Source organism: Malaclemys terrapin, chromosome 1 (assembly GCF_027887155.1).
Source record: "Malaclemys terrapin pileata isolate rMalTer1 chromosome 1, rMalTer1.hap1, whole genome shotgun sequence".
Lineage (NCBI taxonomy): Eukaryota > Metazoa > Chordata > Testudines > Emydidae > Malaclemys > Malaclemys terrapin.
Genome location: NC_071505.1, coordinates 114,387,966 through 114,409,044, shown reverse-complemented (window position 1 = coordinate 114,409,044; position 21,079 = coordinate 114,387,966). Strand labels below are relative to the sequence as shown.

The following is a 21,079-nucleotide window of genomic DNA, read 5'->3' as shown; positions in this document are numbered from 1 at the left end:
TAAAACAGAGACCTTCCCAGAAAATCTTCTCAAGGTCCTCCCATTGAGTTGGAAATAGGAGTTTCTTTGAAACTGATACAGCAGTAAGTAGGTTTTGTAGGTTAATCATGGCTCACAACTATGTACACACAATTTTTTGTTTTCCTTTTTATGTGGAGTAAGGGGGAGAGGAAGACAAATTATACTTTTTTAGTAAATCAACTGTAAGAGAAATAAAGAATATTGTACAACCGTAAGTATCCAGTTTCTCTTAGTTCTTAGCTAAGAAGCATGTGTTCAGAGCTTTGATGCTGATTAGCAAAATGGAAAAGACTCAAAACTAGTTTTTTTGTTTCAAATGTAGGATCACAGAAATAAAGCTAGGCCCTAAGTATTTATCTTCAGAATGTTTCACCTCTGTACAGGAATTTGATGCAGATGGAGTTAAAGATCATATTCCTGAATATGATATTGTTGCTTTTTTTCTCCTTGCCAAAGTGTAACAAAATGAGACTAGCTCAATAGCCTGGAAGCTGTAGGATACACCGCAGCAAGGAACGCTCCAATTCAGAAGCAATGCTGCAACTCTTGTCACTTTGCAACGAAAAGAACACAAGATAGGGCGGGGACATGGGAAAATGTCAATTGGCTGCAAGAGTCACTCCTGCCTGCCAAGCTATTGATTTTCTTGAGCATCGATAATTAACATGCCTCACAACACTGCAACCTCACCCATGCAGATGGGAGAGGAAATAGTCTCTGGAAAGGGGAAGCAGAGAGAGAGTTCTCAGGACACTGCCGGGACTGCCTTTCAGCATGGCTCAGCTCTAGTGGGAGAGAGAAACCACATTTTGGGGTAAAGCAGCAGCAAGATTAACTAATGTAACTATTAAAGAGGCAGTTACATAGTAGGCATTGGCTTCTGATGCTGGAATTTATGCCCATTCTTGGTAATGACCTATGCATCACATACCTTAGGTTAAGAAAAAGTAGCCACTTCTTCAAATACATCTGAATGTGAACCCAGTGATCTTAACTGAGTAAGACCTACAGAGATTCAAGCACTGCTTTGGTATTTTATGAAACATTTGTGACATTCACACATTCAAATTAACATCATCAGCAAGTTTAAGCTTTATTCTCCACTTTCAGAGCAAGATCTTCCATTATTGATCTATTTTTGAAACACACCACAACATATGCATTCAATAGATAGTCACCTATGTATCTTCTGGGAATACACATGAGCAAAGGCTAGGTCCTTCACTTATGTGCTTCTTTCCCATCATGAAGACAGCCCCTCCTCAAAAGGGCTGCTACACAGCCATAAATCTGGAGTAACTCCAAAAAGTGAATTCAAATTTTCACCTGTGTAGCAAAATAGAATCTAGCCCAGAAAAAAAAAAATCTATACACACACACACAATATATATATTAAATATGCTATTAGCCTGAGAAAATTGATCTGCTGGAGTTTCATTTTTTAATCCCATAGTGGATTACACCAATAACAATTTCATCAAAAATTCTTTGCAAGGCCTGGCATTACTTGCTATATCTTATTATTAAAGTAAACGTTCCTCAAAAGAACTGTATGATTTGAATCTCTCTCTGATTCATTGTGACATCCTATTTGCTGGCTGCAGTTAGAGGAGTCAAAACAAAAACAAAAATTCAAACACACTTATTTTTTTTTTCTCGTCTTTATTGATTTAGGCTTCAGAGATACAGCCCAAAAGAATCCATTTGTAGAAAATCACCACCCATGCTCTAGATACAGCATTGTCATATGTTCAGAATCTTAAGCCTTCAACAAATCACAGAGAGAACATTCAAACTAATGTTTTTTGGCAAAGCAGACTGTGAATAGAGAGGACATGGGGAGGGAACGTTTTTGCTTTGAAGAGAAACATTTCAAATAGGAATGAAGAGCCTCTTTGTTAAAAATGCAGCCCTAGTCACCATGTAAAAATTGTTACAAAGATTTGAAAGTTCATTTGAGATAGCCATGTTTAATCTAGTGCACTGTTGGAAACTTCATGTGGAATGTCGAGGGGGTGATGAGGCAGTGTTCTAGCTACAGGTACAATCCAGTTTTCAGCACCCTGTATGCCATTGAGATGGTAACTGCATACCCAGCTAACCAAGACAAGCCTCGGCTGGGCTGGGGGAGAGGTGTCAAATACGCAATAGTGTGAAAGATTCTAGCCCCAACGAAGATCCTGAAGTGCAGCAAGGCTGTGGACAGAGCAGGGCCACTCAGGGCATAGAGCAGACCAATGCCAATAAACGGGACAATGTTTTCAAGGTCGTTCAGATGGCCTCTGGGGAAAGAAAGTCGTTGTACAGTGTTACACTTTGCAGAATAAAGCACTGCTTTAAAAAAGACTTAGGAAGTTTTACTGCATCTTCAAAACAGTGCTAACAATTAAGGACCAGACTAACACACATTTATCTTTATGTACATGCACAGTCTCAGTAAAGAGTTAATATAAAAAACATATTTCCTACCATTGCATGTCCCTCAATTCCCTTCCCTTCCCCCTGGCTTTTATTTTGTATTTTAAATTTTATAACTGTCTAGCTCCTGGAGTGCATTGGAGGTACAATTTAATTGAAAAGCACTCCAAAATATTAAAGCTGTATTGGATAGTCAGTCTAAAAATTTCTTTAGAAAGTACTTTAATGTGCATTATTCCAGCTATCCTTGATAGTCTGCAGCATTGCTTTTACAAGTACATTTTCATGACAAACTTCAACGCACAAATAGTTTTATTCCTTCCAATCAAAGTGCCTGAAGTTCAGCCATCTTGCAGAACATTCTTTTTTGAGTACTCTGGCCTAATGAGTGTCCTATTTGTTTCTTCTCCACTGCTAGGCCACACAGTTTTCAGCTATTGTTATTTTGATGTCATAAATCAAATTATTTGAAACGGGCCCAAACCAAAACGCCAGATCTGAAACTGCTCTTCCACACCTGTCCCTAGAACTCTTCCTCTCCTTCCACAACTTTGGAAAAATGTAATTCAAGCAAGAGCTTTGCTGTTTGGCACTACCATTAATTATTTTAGGTTTCCCTGCTAGCCAGTAACAGATTAGGAACTGTTTGCATTGCTTTTTATCATAAAAGCAGAAACACACTCAAAATATACATTAAACATAGAAATGTCATTAGGCCTCTTCTTACACTAATAAATCCAACTGAAACTAAATCACTCTTACAGTATGCTTCATTCTTCACAGTGGTCATGAAGTTTGCAAAAGAAAAAACACATAACTATCTGCCAACAGCATATAAAGTTAACCACTGTTGTAAAAAGAATGTGTGTTGCAATGTTAATTGAGTAAGTTGAACTGGGCTGAGTTAACTGTTCTGTGGAAGCATCAACACTGGAATCAATGGCCAAGGCCATAACCAGGGTGGGGCCAGCGGGGTAGCCACCCAGGGTGCAAAGCCGCCGGGGTGGAAAAATAATGGGGGGAAAAAAATAGTAGGGGGCATAAATATGCTTGCTCACCCCAGGTGCTAACATGGCTAGTTACGGCTCTGTCTATGGCTTTTGGGGAAGAGGGCTTAGGACAGAATCTTAACACTGTATGTGTGTTTAATTCTAGTAGGTTGTTGTTGTTGATGTTTTAAAATAACAGTGTATCCTACATGGACAATTTACTATGGTAGCAAATTTAATATTCTACTTTCACATGGCCCTTTTCATCTTTTTGAAGCTATACATGTACAGAAATGACTTCTCACTGAAATGCAGCCACTTTTGTGACCATCATCCAAGTGGACACCTAGCAAACAACTCACTGCACAACAGAGGGGGAGATGGGGAACTTTTGGCCAGTGTCCTCCGGGAAAACCCCCAGCCTTATAAAGAAGTGCCCTGGACTCCTTGGTGGCCACCCAGAACAGACTTCAGGGAACTACAGTAGATTCCACTTATTAAAAATCCCTCCATTGCCAGCAAAACATTGCTACCATCCAGCAGTTGAAGAGGACGGCCAGTTTGAGAGGCTGCAGCCAGAGAAGGTAGTGCCGTGACGTGCCTTTCCTGGCTGAAGCCCTGCAGTCCGGGCAGTGGTAAGGAGGAAGGCTGCAGCCCAGATGCCAGGGCTTTCTACATGGAGCAGGAGCGCTGGGGCCACACCGTACTTCAGAGCCCTGAGCTCTCTAGGCATTAGGGCTCAGCATATCACAGCACTTCCTTCCCTGCATGCAGTTCCCTGCAGCAGGGCGCAGCCCAAAGAATTCACGCATTCTGCATCTCTGGCATCCAGGCTGCAGCCCCTCTCCCCACTACTGATCTGCTCACAGCCTCACTTCCCAGCCTGCAGCCCATTACGGCCTGTGTGCAGGCAGGTTTGCAGAAGGAGGAGCTGGGACAGCTGAGCACCGGCCACAAGTTTGCAGGGCTGCAGTGAGGGAAGGCACTTCCTTCCTTGCTGCTGCCTCACAAACCTTCCCTCAGCTGGGGGCTTTCTTCCCAAAAGAGTTGGTAGTAAGCCGGTGCCAATGTCCAAATCCCATTCACAGTGATGTTAATGGGATGGGATTGGTTCGCAGCAATATGTTGCCATTAACTGGAAATTGCTAATATCAGGATACGTGGAATCCTCTCTACATAAATCTACCTTTGCAAGGATGCATTTGATTCCTACTGATGGTTCCAAAGAGTTTTGTTGTTTATGTTAAAAGAGTCTTGCCCATCACTGACATTTGGTAGCTTGCTCCCCAGCGGTGGGAATGAAGATATAACTTCATATTAAAGCCATTAGGAGAAAGAGTTGTGGGCCATGTTTATTAGCCGTTTTTATATTGATAAAATCCCTTTTGCTTTAATTTTTTTTTTTTTACTATACCACATAAGTCACCAGTCTTCATTAAAGCCGAATGAAATGAAAAATTTCCTTTTTCAGGGGGACAGCAGGGGGATTAGTAATGGTTTGTCAAAAAGTATCTAAGTAATATTTTTTGTGAGAGTATAGACGAATGTCACCGCAAGCTAAATAAAAGCAAAAAAAGTTTCAAACCAATATTCAGCCCCTAGAGAAAGACTCATGGCAGAATGGAAATGCTCTTAAATTCTAATACATTGCTAAGTGACACATTACCATTTTTTTAACAGAATATAGGATTACAAGACTGATCCATCTTCCTGTATAACTGGTGCAACAGTAGGGAACCTGTACATTCCATTATGCAAAGAGAGAAGAGGCCTCAACTCCCACTCAGTACAACACCTCGCCAGACTGGGCCCTGTGATACTATCTTGAATTCCATGATTTTAATAGGTAATACACCTATTCCTCTTCCCCACAATTTCCTTTGCCTTAGCAAGAGTTGAAAAGGAAAGGTCAGTAATCACAGCTGTTCATGTGCAAGTTGCATAAGAAGCTTATTTATACTTACTATAACCCACTAAAGTTCAGCCCAGTTTTTAAGCATGGTTTACAATCTTCCCCGCCCCGCCCAGTCATACACACATTGGATATTGCTCAGGATCAGGCTTTCATCCAATCAGGCCCTTGCCCACCCAGATGGTTAATTTTATATATTTATTTATATATTATTTAATACATATGCTGATCAGATTGTGTTCTTTTTAGACACTTGTTCCATTAGATTACCACATAAACAATATATATATATGGGACCTAGAGAAAATGGGCTGTAATTAATTTTCTAAAATAGCTTTATTCTGCTACCCAAGAATCGTTCTGATAGACTTCCGCGGTATTACCTGCGCGCACGTTCAACGTCTGGGTCAGTCCGCAGGTACTTCTTAGCATTCTCACCTTTGCCAAACGTTGCTGTATCTTCTGGGTTACTAAATGCCTGTTCAAACAAACAAACACCCCAACCAAATGCATTAGAAGAATGCAGCTCTTCTGGCTAAGACATAAAAGCTTCCTGCAACTTGGTGTAAGTGTTCTCTTAAAGAACATCCCAGTAATCCTAACTGAGGTTACATATGTGCACCAAAGCCTTGTAAAATGCCAAACCTGAAAAAAATCAAGCCTACTCTATATAACAGCTTTTGTGCTGTATAACTACGTGAGTGAGAGGTGGGATTTTTTTCCCTATGCAGTTATAATGCTATATGCCCTAGTGTGGAAGCAGATATACTGGTAAAAAATGTGCTATATATCAGTATAGCTTATTCCCATTCGGGAACAGTCATATTGGTACAAAGGTGCTTTATATCAATAGATTTGTTTCCACATTAGTTGAGCTGTACTGCTCTAACTAAAACAGTATAGCTTAATGCGATACAATCTGTGTGTGTGGACGAGGCCTCAGTTACAGTGAGGGCTGGAAGAAAGTGGAAGCTGACTGAAACTCAACCTTGCCAAGATAGAAGTGATATGATTGGTCTGGGAAGCCATCTAGAAGAGATGGTAGGTATAATTGCTGCCAGCTTGCTTGCTTTCTTCCCTCAGATTCCTATGTGGCAGCAGTAGCCAGGTGGGCTTCTCCCCTCCCATCTGCCTTTAAACTAGTTAGGAGGCTGTTACCTCTCCTCTCACGTAGTTATATAGTCCTTTGTTACTTCCAGACGGAATACTGCAATACACACAGCTTGGAAATATGTGTATTTCCTCCCCACCCTCCCACCCCCAATTATTATTTGGTTAGTTTGACACAAAAAAAATCACACAACATCTGCTTTATAAGGTGTGTGCTCAAGAGACAGCGCGTTCTGGGCAACAAGAGAGAATCCTCCAGTGAGAGAGGATTTCTATATAGAAGAATGGAATAGTTTCAGGAGCAGAGAGATACAGTAACTCAAATGTGTCTGTAAAAGAGCCTGCCTTGTAATTACGATGGTAGGCATTTTCTATTAGTGACATTAAATGAAGCACCACCAGACTAAGGAAAGGAACTGAATATTATTAGAATAATAATAATAAAAAAATCAGTATTTAAAGCAGAAAAGGGAAGAGATACTTTTGATACTTTTGTATGTTAATGTGAATCTCAATCGGTTCTGCCACATTACATCCCTGGGTTTTTACCTTTCTTGTCATTCTGAAGAATGCTGTTATAAGACTCATTAGCATCATTTTAAAAAGGACAATGGTTGTGTAGGTAGCATAAGCCAGGAACACCTCGCTGTCAATTAGCTGGGCAAGTTCAGCCATTTCTGCGTATCTCACTGAAGACCTACAAGAGAAAATTTAGGCCAAGAGTGTAACGAATGGAAGTATGATGATACATTCACTAGAACAGCTTTCCTTAGCAGCGCTGTAGCGACACCATAATTAAGGCTGAGACTTAATAACGCTACGCCTAAACCCTCTATCTTCACTAGGCTGCAACTCTAAAAAGTCCTCTTGGTGCCCTATAGTTCTACTTTTCAAGGAATTGTTCATTCAGTCATGAAAATATACAGCCAAAACATTTAAACAACCACACCAAGAAAAACAGTTTAACTACAGAACATAATACACCTTCAGTCATCAGCACTATAAAAGTAGTCAAGACTTTCCCCTAGCATGAAGTTAGACTGACATCTTCAATGTCTTTTCCCTAACAAGTTTGGTGGGTGTGATGAGACAGTCCTAGGTTTATCTTTCCACTTAATATCATATAATGGGCTTTTATTACTAGCAGCATAATTAAAGTTGCATGCACTTGACCCTGCTCAGGATATAGATCTGGGTTATCAAAAGTCTCCACCAGACCATCATTGAAAGAAAAAAGACAGGAGAAGAAATGTATCTAATCTGTCTTGTTTTCATCAAGAACTCACCATAGAGACTTATGTCTACTTCGACTGGAGGCCCCGAAGAACACTCCTATGTGTAGGGGATTCAGCAGGTGGCACTTGAGTCAGAACAAAACAGATACCCCAACAAGGCATTACAGAGCACTGTAGTGGTAGATAGGGACTAAGCCACTCTCTTACAGAAGTTATATAGTATTAAATTCTAACCACTTCCTGTCAGAGATTCCATGCTATTTTGTGTGTTTAGATTTTTAAGAGTAGGAGTGGTAAACCAAGTGTCCCAGGCAAAAATCAGAACTATATCAAAGCTATATATTTTCTGGTGGAATATTTGTCACTTTAGCCACTTTTTCTGTTTTGTCCACAAATAGGATGATTGAATTTAGTTGTTATTCAAGATTATTCACCAATTTCTGGAAATAAATCAAAATATGTTGGTTTGCTATGGCTAGTTACATGGTACTGTCTGTTGCCTGACTGGGTGAGTGTAACTTTTATTGCATGATATTTCTGGGACAAGTTCTTACATTCACAAGTTCAAAATATGCTTCCCCAAAACACTCATTTACAACTTGTTTTTCCCATAAATATCCACAAGATCATAAGAATGGCTGTAGAGGGTCAGGCCCATGATCCATATAACCCAGTGAGACGTGCCAGATGCTTAAGAGGGAATGAACAGAACAGGGCAATTATTGAGTGACCCATCTCCCTGTTGTCCACTCTCAGGTTTTGACAGTCAGATGTTTAGGGATACCCAGAGCATAGGGTTGCATCCCTGACCATCTTGGCCAATAGCCATTGATGGACCTATCCTCCATGAACTTATCTAATTCTTTTTTTGAACCCAGTTACACTTTTGGCCTTCACAACATCTCTGGCAATGAATTCCACAGGCTGACTATGCACTTTGTGAAGCAGTACTTTCTTATGTTGGTTTAAATCTGCTGTCTACAAACTTCATTGGGTGACCTCTGGTTCTTGTGTTCTGTGAAGGGGTAAATAACACTTTCCTATTCACTTTCTCCACATCATTCATGATTATATAGACCTGTCATAGCCGATCTCTTTTCTAAGATGAACAGTTCGAATCTTCTTAATCTCTCCTTGTATGGAAGCTGTTCCATACCCATAATCATTCTTGTTGCCCTTCTCTGTACCTTTTCCAACTCTTATACATCTTTTTTGAGATGAGGCAACCAGAACTGCATGCAGTATTCAAGGTGTGGGTGTATCATAGCTATATATACAGCAGCATTATCATATTATCTGTCTTATTATTTATCCCTTTCCAAATGGTTCTTAACATTCTGTTTGCAGCATTGTTGTAGCCATGTAAGTATCTTTTATTGGACCAATTTCTATTGGTGAAAGAGACAAGCTTTGAAGCTACAGAGAGCTCTTCTCCAGGTTTGAGCATTCTGTAGTTTTGCTGACTGGTGCTGCACATTGAGCAGATATTTTAAGTAAACTTGCTTGCTTGTAGTCATTACATTACAAAAAGCAAAGGTAAAAAAGCGTGAACACCGGAAGACAAGGCCTAAAGGAAGGCGAAGAGTGGACATAACAGTCGTCAACTATGTGAAAGGTCATTACAAAGAGGACAGTGATCAATTGTTCTCCATGTCCACTGAAGGCAGGACAAGAAGTAATCAGCTTAGTTTGCAGTAAGGAAATGTAAGTTAAAAACCAGGAAAAACTATAAGATTAGTGAAGTACTAGAACAGGTTAGCCTAGGGAGGTTGTGGAATCCCCATAATTGGAGTTTTTAAAGAACAGGTTTGACAAACACTTGTCAGGGATCTTCTAAGTATATTTAATCCTTCCTCAGATGGGTGGGATGGACTAGATGACCTCTTGAGATTCCTTCCAGCCCTTCATTTCTGTGATTCTATTTGTTAAAAAAAAAAAAAAAAAAAAAAAGCGCACTAAACCAGTTCCCCCCGCAAAAAAAAAAAAAGAACTTCAGTCTTCAGTATATATTGCAAAGAAGCAGGGTGCTAATCCATTCCCCTCCACTCGGCTTTGTTGGTGACCTTTAAGTTTGAGCAGGGAAGGCATGGGTAGCTGCCAATACACTCTTAAAACACTTATACATACAAATGAACATTTATACTAAAAACGAAGTATTATTGCTTTTAGTGATTCATTGTCTTGTATGTTTGTCTGTGTGTGTGTGTCTCTCTCTCTCACACACACATACACACACGCTCTCTCTCTCTCTCCCTTCCTCTCCCCACATATAAATTGCTTGTACCCTGTAAAGAACAGAAGCATTAGATTTGATATTTTTGTTTGTTTGTTTTAAATTGTTTAGGAATCAGAACTGGATACAGGGCACATGATAGTAGCCAGAAATGTATATACTCGATCATAAGCCGGTTCGTTTATAAGCCGACCTCCCCTCCCCCCCAAAGACGGATAAGTAAAAATGGAAAATTTTTATAACCCATTCATAAGCCGACCCTATAATTCAGGGATCAGCAAACTTTGGCTCCCGGGCCATCAGGATAGGCTGCTGGCGGGCCGAGATGGTTTGTTTACCTCGAGCGTCCGCAGGCACAGAGGTAAAACAAAGTGTCCCAATGCGCCAGCTGCTTACCCTGACCGGCCGGGACAGCAACTGGTGGGGAAATTTTTTGGGGGGGAGAAGCTGGGAGTAATCCCTGTGACCACCCCGCATACGACCCATCCCTAGCCCAGGACCTCCACACTCTCCCCATCCCATCCCTTCCCACCTTATCTGGGGAGGGCCAAGGGAGGATGTCTCTGGCCTGGCTGGAGCTGCTCCAGCAGGCTGGGCAGCACGGCTGCAGCCTGCTCCGGTGCGTCAGACCGGGCGGCATGGCCACAGCTCGTTCCAGTGGGCTGAGCCGGGTGGCATGGCTGTAGCGTGCTCCAGCGACGTGGCCCCAGCCTGCTTGGGGTGGGGGGGGGGGAGCGGCACGGCTGCAGCCTGCCAGCCCTGGAGCTGAAGCTGCTTCGGAGGCTGGGGGGAGAGCAGCGTGGCCAGAAGCGGAGAGACTCTGGCCCCGCCTCTTCCCTTCTGGCTGTGCTGCCTCTCCTTGCTCCCTCTGTTGGGGGGAGGGGCTGTGTCCCACCTCTCCCTCTCTATACCCGTTCATAAGCCGACTCCCGTCTCTGGTGCTTCCCTTTTTTACTAAAACAATTCGGCTTATGAACGAGTGTATACGGTAGGTCTCTTCTGGGTTAAAGAATGATTTTATTTTTACTTAAAAAGTATCAGCAACATACTATATGTATTAGTATGATATTTAAATAATAGACATGAGTATCTCATTTTTTGCAATAAAGCTATTCACATATTTGAGTGTATCATCAGTATCTAAAGGTAACTGCTTCATTTCCATCTACTCAGGGACACACTGACCCTGCTTTGTAATCAAAACAAAACTTGCCTAAGTATTTTACCCCTTTAGAAAGAATTTTTAAGAACAGGTTTTACCACCATTTGCAGGAAAAGATTACACTAACAAAAAAAAAAAATAGTTGGTTAATGAGAAAAGAATAGGCAACTGTAAATTCTTTTCCCAAGGCTTTTTAAAGGAGTTCCAAGGAGATTGTTCTCAACAGCATAATGCTCTGGAGAGGATGGAACTTTATGTCAGCTACACATTACATAAAATAATCAAGATTAAATAAAACATTTATATTGCAGTAGTGCCTAGGCTCCTCGGATGAGATTGAAGCCCCATTGTGCTAGACACTGCACAAGTATTCTGTAAAAGACAGTCCCTGCCCCAAAGAATAATTTGAAGAGTTATTTTGCTGGAGGTTTTCTGTTCATAAGTCACAAGAGCAAAGTCAGGTGGCTTATACTATCAGGGCGACCCTTGATGGACCCGTAACAAAAAAAAAAAAAAAAAAAAAAAAAACCAACATCCACCCACCACCAACAAAAACCTACATTAAGGCCCCCATTATTTGGGTTGCAAAGTCATGCACCTGAAAGTTAGAAAAGTTAAATTTGTGGTTACCAATGCAGCCATAATTCTGACCCCTCATGCAACCAACCAATGCACTGAAGGAGGCAGGGGTCCCGTAGAAAAAAAAAATAATATGTGAACCTGTAATTAAAGACTTTATCATAAAACACACACACAAGGGGGTCGAATTAAGGTTGCTCGGGCAACCGTAAATCTGGCATTTCCTAACTTTCAAGTGTTTGACTTTGCAATTATTTTTTAACACAGCTCTTTTGTAGGTGATTTCGGAGGGTCGGTCTTTCTTTTTACAAAAGAGAGAAAAACAAGTTCTATCATAACCATCTTGACCTGAACCTTCAGCATTGCAGCAGAGACTGCTTCTACTTGAACTACAGGACTGCATTAGCTAGAAGCAGAAGACTGTTGTTATCCCCAGTTTTGTGGGACATGAGCAGTTGTGTCCAAGGGATAGTTGGTGGAACCAGATCAGCCAGTGTCTGTCCATTGTCCCACACATTCACTAGGTGGTGGTAGGGCCTCTACTCCATGCAGTGCTCCCAAACTGTGGTACAGATCTCTGGGGCCAAGTGCTAGGTCTGGAGGTGAAGGAGCCAAGCCCATTCTAGCTCCCTTTCCCCAACACACCACTACAGCAGCTCTCAGATGTGCCCAGGGCTATGTGGCATGGCATGCTCGCAATAGTCTCTTGAGAAACGGTGGCGAGAGAAAGGAAACAGTGATTCTTTAACCATTTGTCTCTCAGCAAAGATTAACAGAATTTCACGGGACCATAAAAAAAGGAAAAACGAAAAAGGGCACTTCTGCAGCCTGAGAGAGTCTGCCTGCTGAATATCCAAGGCCTGTTGCTAACAGAGGTATGACAGTTTCTCAAAGAAAGGGTCATAATAGTCCTAAATATAGGAGTCACAACCAATGCTCACTATAACATTGTATTCACCTATTTTCCGTATTTGTGAAAACTGATCTCAGAAGCTCCAAGCTTCTATTAAGTTTAGGCCTTGTCTTCATTAGGATTTTAACGCATAAGAATTCACCTTTCCTTCCATCCCTCCCAATTCCCCCATGAAGACAAGGCGGATTGCAGTTTTCACATGTGTTATCAGATCAAGGAAAACACTATGGAGGAGCTTAGGGTTTACTTTGACTGTTAACTTGTGGTAAAACTCCAATTGCCTTGTCTTTACTAGGATTTTAACACCTTTTTTCCTTACTGTGGACATAATCTTTGGGTACATCTGCACCGTGATTGCAGACTCACAGGACAGCCATCGCCAGCTCATGTCAGCTGACTCGGGCTTGCAGGGCTTGGCTGCAGGACTATAAAACTGCAGGGCAGATGTTCAGGCTTGGACTGGAGCCTGAGTTCTTGGACCTTCCCCCTCCACAGGACCTCAGAGCCCAGGCTCCAGCCTGAGCATCTACCCTGCAGTTTTATAGCACCGCAGCCTGAACCCAAGTCAGCCGACATGGGCCAGCGGCAGGTGTTTTATCACAGTGTAGACATACCCTAAGAATTGGTTGGATTCCACAAAGCTTAAGTGAGAAGATCTCAGAGACCTTGTCCACGCTGATAGCGGAACCATGTTAACTCCATGCCAGTCTGTCAAGGTTCCACAATTGTGATTAACATCCCATTGCCCATATTGTTGCAGCCAGAAGCTTTAGCATCAGTATGTCCAGTTTTTGTTTGGTTTAAATCTTGCTCTCTGAAATTCTGCTCTTCTCTGCTGTGCCTAGATGCAAACTGTGGGCCTGATGCTTCAAGCCTGCAGTGCATAGCACTCTTGTTAAAGTCCAGTGGGGTTCGCTACAGGGAGAAGCTACAAGAGGAGGCCACTCTCTGTAGAAAATGGTTTCCAGTGCTTTGTGGAACGGCCTTGTCTATACTCTACGGGCATGTTAATACTACAGACTTGAGTTGACCTTTGTTAGGTCAACTTACTGCCACTGCAGTAATTACTGCAGTAGCTGATGTCCACGCTACCCTCCTCCTGTTGGTGGTGCATGTTCTCACCAGGAGCGCTTCACCAACTGAAGAGGGGCAGTGTGCTGAGAGCCAGGGCTCTCAGCTCCAGGCAGCTCCCTGCCAGGAACCCAGCTGCCCCCCCAGGCTCTCGCCTCCCTGTTCCCTGTGGGGGCAGCCACCTGGGCTTCTCGCTTTCATGAGCGGGGCGCCGGGGCCAGCCAGCTCTAGCTGCCTGGCTTTCTTGTCAATTTCAGGGCTCCAGCATGGAGCCCTGAAATTGACAAGATAACCAACAGCCAGTGTAACTAACGCAGAGTCAACACTGTGATTACACAGACACAGCATCGCAGTAACTAAACTGACATGAGAGCCCTACGCCTCTCGTGGAGGTGGAGTTACTATGTCGGTGTCATAGGGCTCTTACATCGGCAGGAACAATGCTGTAGTGTGTACACTAACATAGTTCGGTCCATGTAAGTTGTGTCATGTAGATCAGGCCCAAATTGCACTAGTTTAACTGTGTGCGTTCTTTTAAAGATCATTTAGTTCAGTGGTTCTCAAACTTTTGTACTGGTGACCCCTTTCACATAGCAAGCCTCTGAGTGCGACCCCCCCCTTATAAATTAAAAACATTTTTTTGTATATTTAACACCCTTATAAATGCTGGATGAAAAGCGGGGTTTGGGGTGCAGGCTGACAGCTCACGATCCCCCCATAATAACCTTGCGACCCCCTGAGGGGTCCTGACCCCCAGTTTGAGAACCCCTGATTTTGTTAAACTAGGGCAAAACCACAGTGTGGACACATTTAAATTGGTTTAAAACTGGCTTATATCAATTGATCTTGATTTAATAAAGAATCAGTTAAAACTAGATGGAGATAAACACATTTATTGATTTAAGAGTATCCGCATGTGGGTTTTATACCTAAATCAATTAAAGAAAACATTTTAACACATAATATCAACATGGCCTCAGCATCTCAAGAGCAGTGGTTCACCAACATTTTCCCCTCTTGCAAACATGGATAAAGATCTTGTGGTCTCCCTCAACCCCGCAGTTCCTCATACCACCTATTTTGATTCTCAATCTTTTTTCATTCTGTGGACCCAGAAAAAGGACTGCACATATCTCACTACAATTACCATCTGTCTAAAGAATTCCACAAGTCTAGCACAATACTCCTGCTCTGACATGTTCCTCTTATCTCCAAAGGCGCCAGTTCACTTGCCCAGAGCCATGACTCTGCAATTTCATGCTAATGAACCTTATCAGCTTTTCCTTGCATCACCACTGTACACAATGGGCATAAGGATAGGTCAGTTTACTCACAATCATGCTGACTTGGTTGATTTTTTTTTAAATACACAATTAATTCATTCATGGCAAAAAGCATTGAGAAGAATTACTGCCTTACCCTGCATCTTGACAACATCCCAAGCACTGAGTTCTTCCTCAGGTCAAAGTTTTACATGTAATTACACTAACTTTCAAAGTTAGTTTAATTAATTTGGGGGCAGGGCAGTGGGGTAAAGAATCCTCAGAGAACGTTTTGTTTTTTTAAGTAATTTAAATCATTTGGGGCCCTGTTTATTCCAAAGCTGAATATTTGCAAGTAGCCTGCAGTCTCCTTAAAACATTTCAGGTTTGCCCACACAACCCTAGGTGTTTGTTATGTTTTGAATATACAAACGTGAGTCCCAATCCTGCAAATATCTAGGGAAGGGAGCAATTTTGCCCATGCAAAACAGCCTCATTAAAATGAACGGACAAATGGATGGCGAGAGTTCCTTCGGTCACAGGAGGAATCCCCTTCATTTGGATGGGAGTGCGTGCGCAGGGAAATTAAGCGTTTACTGGCAGTCACCAGAATAACCCGATCATCCCCTAAGAAAACAGCAGCCTGGTTTGCAGAACACAGAGCCAATCAGACAGAGTCTCGCAACAGCACAATTCACTGATCGCTGCTCCCTGGCCCCTTCTCTGACAAACCTCAGCCAAAAGGCAGAGCCCGAGCCCGAGCCTTGCTCTCACTCGCTCAGGATCCACTCGCGCCGGGCCGGAGGGACCCCGAACCGACTCCCCGCGCCCGAAGGAAGGAAGTTGCGCCCTGGAGCTGAACTTTGCGCCTGGGGCCCAGCTCTGATTCTCAGGCTGGCGTCCGGAGCCATGCGGGGAAGGCGTGTTGCTGGGCTTCCGTGAGCCATGTAGCCCCCGCTGCACACAAGTGGTAATGGGAAGACACCCCACAGCGTCTGCCCGGCCCCCCCGACGCGCCCAGACCCAGAGGTTGCACTGAACGCACCTGGCTCCCGATCGGCTGGACAGGCGAAAGGTTCACACGCACCGACCCCCCCACTGGCTCTGCGCTCGCAGCTGCCGGCCCGCCCACTGGAGCAGCTCGCCCTCCTTCCTGGCACGCCCCTAGCTAAATTCCCCGCCCCTTCTGCCTGGCCCTCGCTGCCTGGATTGTTCCCTTCACTCCAGCCCACTTTTCCTCACCCCCTGGATACTTTCCTCGGCCTGCCCCCTTCTTTTCTGCCTTGATTCCTCCCTCCTACCTACCTCTTTCCCCGCCAATCTGATATGATCTTTCCCTACTCTCCTGCTATCACCTTCTCTCCTTCCCTTCCACCCACCTTCATTCTCCTGCTGCCCTCCACCCCAGGCCCTCACTTTGGAGCATGATCACCCTTTAGCTCAGAGGATCACACTCCCCTGGGTGTGTTGCAAGTAGGGAAGAGGCAGGGTTTGGATCTTTTGTAACAGCTCCAGTGTTTCAAGGTTAGGAAGGAACCTTGAGGGCACTTGGCCAATAGCATGCACCATTCCTCTGAGAGTTTATTAGTGGAGTTTTAAGTTCTCCTTGCATTTTAACAGGCCTTGGGAATGTTTCCATTATGATGGGGTTACAAGTCCATGCCATATGGTGAACCCCTTACTCCCACTGGTGGGCAGGTGCTTACACAAGCAGTCTCACTGACTTCAGCGTGACTACACCTGCTAGTGACGTCTTTACAGTGTGAATAAAGAGGTTCACAGTTTGTTTCCTGAGAGCTATGCCTGAATCATACCCTCTGAACACCCCTGGATTTTGGGAGAGTGTTGAAATCCAGTATGAAATCCAAAAGGTGCAATTTGGGCCCATCTCCATTACAAATACACAATGGATAATGTTTTCAAAAGACCCTGAGTGAGTGAGGAGCCTAATTTCCATTTTCAAAAGTGACTTGGGCTTAGGACTTTGTTGCCTGCACAGGGGCCCGAGGGCAGTAACAGTGGGGTTCGTTGCCCGGAGTGCTTCGCGTCAATAAACATACCGGGGTGGAGAAACAATCAAAGTTTATTTGAGATCTCAAAGTGGTGCAAGGAGACAGGCAAGTCTCAAATCAAGCACACCAGCAAAAACAGTTTCTCTCTTCTTTATACATTTTACAACTAAGCCCCCCCCCCCTCTTTACTTCCCCTCCCCTCTCTACCGAAGGCATGTTTATACATTTAAGCAATTAAATCATTCTAGGGCTATAAATCTAGCTTGTTAGTAACTTCTCCCTAAACTGTTATTTGGTTCTGTTTACCCTTAGTTTATTACCCCTTCCCCAGCTAGAAACATGCCAATCTCATCATTATCGTTTGGTACCTGGTATGAACAAGGTCGTAATTGCTAACTGGCTATTTACACATTCCAATTCCTGTCCTTGGTTGTTGAGGTCGATCAGAGTTAAACATGGAAGGACAGAGTTTAAACATGGAAGAACTCTGGCTCAGGCAGGCCTAGTAACCCCAACAACTTGGGCTCCTAAGTGACATAGGTGCTTTTGAAAATTTAGCCCAGTAGCAAAAGTTTCCTTTACAAAACGGTGAGCAGGTTGCTCACAATTAGGTTTTACAGGAAGTGAAAGGCTTGTACTAAAAGAGTGAAGAGAGATGTGCCATGGATTTTATCAGCCAGCGCACTAGGACTTGAAGAAGAAAGAGAGAAACTGGACCTTGAAACTTCATTTCCGTTTCTCCCTCAGTGTCAGTGACAATAATCCTGTGACTGTGTCATTCTAATCATCGTTATGCCAAAGCGTTCAGACTAACCAGGTCAGAACAAGTAAACAAAATTGCAGTCTATCCAACTATCAAGAACTGAAAAAGAAAGAAGAACTAACTCTGGGAGAAGAAGATTTCAGAAGCAGCCTCACCACTATGTGGCAGATCAGAAAGATACAAAATGGACACATTGCATAAAATGCCAGCACTGCTGTCAAACTTGTCTTAGGCACATAGGAGCTGATTTTAAATGGACTTAGGTGTTGCTGGGCCAGGCAGAGCACTGCTTACCTCCTAGGAATCTTGCCACCTAATGGAATTGTTGGCCCCGAGTTAGGCATCTCCATGCCACCAAGGCTCCTTATAAAGTTAATGGGAGTAGTTAAGCACCTAGCAAAGGGATCCTCCTCAGAAGTCAGCCAGATGAGCTGGGAGCTGTGCAAACTAGCCAGGAGTGAAATGCCATGGAAAGGGGTGAGAAAGGAAAGGGGCTTAGGCCTAGTGAGCCTGTCTAATGGACCAGAGATAGGAACCTCCCCCTTCTCGTGATCCTCAGCCACAAACCAGCCTAAACTAGGTAAGTCACTTAGGTAGCTCATGCCCTAGCAGCCAACCTCTCCACTCCCATATTGATCTCCACCTCCTCTCAAACTTGACTCCCCTCTCACACTCATCCTATATTTCCCTGAGCCCTGGTTGTCTTTTGTGGGGATGCTGTGTTGCCCCAACACCTATCAGTGGCCTGCATCTGGCCCTGGTGCTGCAAGGTCTGACAGATAACAGAGCATGCCTACAGGATAGAGTCCTGCAGTCAAGATAAGCCACCCTGTCTAGTTTAAGAATTCTGCTTCTGGGCCTCCGGGCTTTGGCTTGAGCTAGGACAGTCTGAGCAGTTCATTAGTTGCAGGATAGCAGCAGCGCTTAGGCTGCTTTGAAAATGTGGACGGAGGAAAATCTTGGGAGGGCAGGTGGCACCTGAGCTACACCTTTGAAAATGCCAGTGGTGCCTATGTGGTGGATTTAGGCACCTATCTACCTGTTTAGGTGCCTAAAGACCATTAAAAGCTGATCTATGTTCTCAGTGATTCACTGACCTTGCAACACATGTATATCTCATTACACTAATAAAATACTGCCGTTGCAGCCCTAATGTGACTACTCAAACATGGGACTATTCAGTTGAGAAAAGACTGCAGAGTCAGCAGTCCTGTTGTTAAAGTTGAGACCCAAGGGTGAGTTTTGCAATCTTCATTCACATTGAGTAGACACCTACTCTGTCAAGTACTCCCTTTTGAAGTCAATGGAAATACTCAAGCCAGTAAGTGTCACTCAGGAATAAGAACAGGAGTACATGTGTCCTGTTCTTTTTGCGGATACAGACTAACACGGCTGCTACTCTGAAACTCAGGAATAAGTAAGGGTTGCAGAACTGGGCCAACAGATCTAAGAGTTCCCGCCCCGCCCCGCCCCTCCGCCCCAGAATGGAGAAACAAAAATACATAGAATTATTTTCGCACTCTTAGAATTAAATTTGAACTGAACATTTTCTATGCTGGCAGAAGTCTGGGAGTGGAGACACAGCCAATGTTTCCCACATTTTAAAACAAATAAACAAATAGTTTACAAAATAATATGAATCATGAAAACTGTATGGTTCAGTATTTCAGATCTTAAGTCAAAATATTTACTAACTGTAATTCCAAATGAGTATAAAACTGTTGCAAAAATATTTGATAATGGACCAAATTCATCCCTGGCACAACTCCATTTACTTGAGTGCACAGTCCTACTCCCTCTAGTTAAAAATACTTTTATCACATAAGATGTTGAAAACTATGTAATTTCACTGTGGTTCACACACCCCTATTTCAGAGGATCTCAATCTGCCATCCAGGTACTCTGTGGAGTTGCTTCTGAAACATTACTGATGTATCTGTCTTCAATTAGTGATGCTTCTTATTAGTCATAGCCTGGTCCAGGCCTGTTTTTGAGGAGTGAGAGGCTTTTTTGGATCAGTTTATAGCTCAAAAACAGCCAAGTGACTCTCTACTCCATATGTTGATGCTTGATGTATTTGTTCAGGATTTCTTTTCTTGTAAGTTCAGTCATGATAATTTTTTTTTTTTTGGAGATATCCCATCTCCTAGAACTGGAAAAGACCTTGAAAGGTCATTGAGTCCAGCCCCCTGCCTTCACTAGCAGGACCAAGTACTGATTTTTCCCCAGATACCTAAATGGCCCCCTCAAGGATTGAACTCACAACCCTGGGTTTAGTGGGTCAATGCTCAAACCACTGAGCTATCCCTCCCTCCAAAAACAATAAAATTTGAGAACAACATCGAAACTGAAGAAATCACCAGTCCTGGAGGACAGAACCAAACTGCAAAGAGCCCAGTAGAGATGAGAACAGTGAGGCATGCACACAATGAAGGCAAAGTTCAGTACAAATAAATGTAAAGCCAGTCAGACAGGAAATACCAATACAAAATGAGGGAACATCACCAAGAAGCTGCACTAAAAACATTAAAGCATGTTCATAATTCATCTTACCTCCTTCAGTCTGTCCTATTCATTTTCCATGTCGCCACACAGCAGAGCAAGTGAATACTGCAAAACGGTATTATGTAGATTGTAAGCCCTTTGTGGCAAGGACCATCTGTTTGTACAGCACCTAGCACAATGGAGACCTGGCCTATGCCTAGAGTTTCTAGACCAGGGATCAGCAACCTTTCAGAAGTGGTGTGCTGAGTCTTCATTTATTCACTCTAATTTAAGGTTTCACATGCCAGTAATACATTAACATTTTTAAAAGGTCTCTTTCTATAAGTCTATAATATATAACTAAACTATTGTTGTATGTAAAGTAAATAAGGTTTTTAAAATGTTTAAGAAGCTTCATTTAAAATTAAATTAAAATGCAGAGCCCCTCGGACCAGTGGCCAGGACCCAGGCGGTGTGAGTGCCACTGAAAATCAGCTCGCGTGCCGCCTTCGGCACGCGTGCCATAGGTTGCCTATCCCTGTTCTAGACGCTACAGTAATACAGAAATAAACAATAATATTCATAAATGTCTCTTCTGATCCCTAATAGGCATTCAGTTGGACCACGTTTGTGCCCTTATTCGCTTTTCAACAAACATTCATTCATGCAGCTGTTTAGAGAACCTCTCGCCTTATGATATTTACAGATGAATATGGATATTTTCTATTGGCACTTCTCAGCTGGTTTATAAAGTTTCACTCATCCGACCACGGAGCAGAAACAATACTCTGATTTAAGTGAACAATCACACACTGCAAATAATGAACAGCAAATTGTAGAAGACAGAATGAAGACAGTTCACAAACTGTTTATCTGTTCAATTATGAGTAATGAATACATTAATAAAAATCAAAG

The 21,079-nt window shown here is 43.0% G+C and overlaps 1 protein-coding gene across 1 annotated transcript; it reads right to left on the bottom strand.

Annotated features, from left to right (window-relative positions):
- Positions 1-1,101: 1,101 nt before the first annotated feature.
- Positions 1,102-16,054, bottom strand: MGST1 (microsomal glutathione S-transferase 1). The gene is made up of 4 exons (XM_054036155.1): positions 15,951-16,054; positions 7,000-7,147; positions 5,724-5,818; positions 1,102-2,303 (listed from the first exon to the last, which is right to left on the bottom strand). The coding sequence occupies exons 2-4, from the start codon at positions 7,123-7,125 to the stop codon at positions 2,057-2,059; spliced, it is 468 nt and encodes a 155-aa protein (XP_053892130.1). The 5' UTR covers positions 7,126-7,147; positions 15,951-16,054; the 3' UTR covers positions 1,102-2,056.
- Positions 16,055-21,079: the final 5,025 nt, after the last annotated feature.

What these genes read in the sequence shown, in the direction of transcription:
- MGST1 (XM_054036155.1), bottom strand. Translation starts at nt 7,125, where the DNA reads ATGGCTGAACTTGCCCAGCTAATTGACAGCGAGGTGTTCCTGGCTTAT. An exon ending in TCTTCAGAATGACAAGAAAG is followed by an intron (nt 5,819 to 6,999) that starts GTAAAAACCCAG and finishes TTGTTTGAACAG; the next exon opens with GCATTTAGTAACCCAGAAGA. An exon ending in GACGTTGAACGTGCGCGCAG is followed by an intron (nt 2,304 to 5,723) that starts GTAATACCGCGG and finishes TTCTTTCCCCAG; the next exon opens with AGGCCATCTGAACGACCTTG.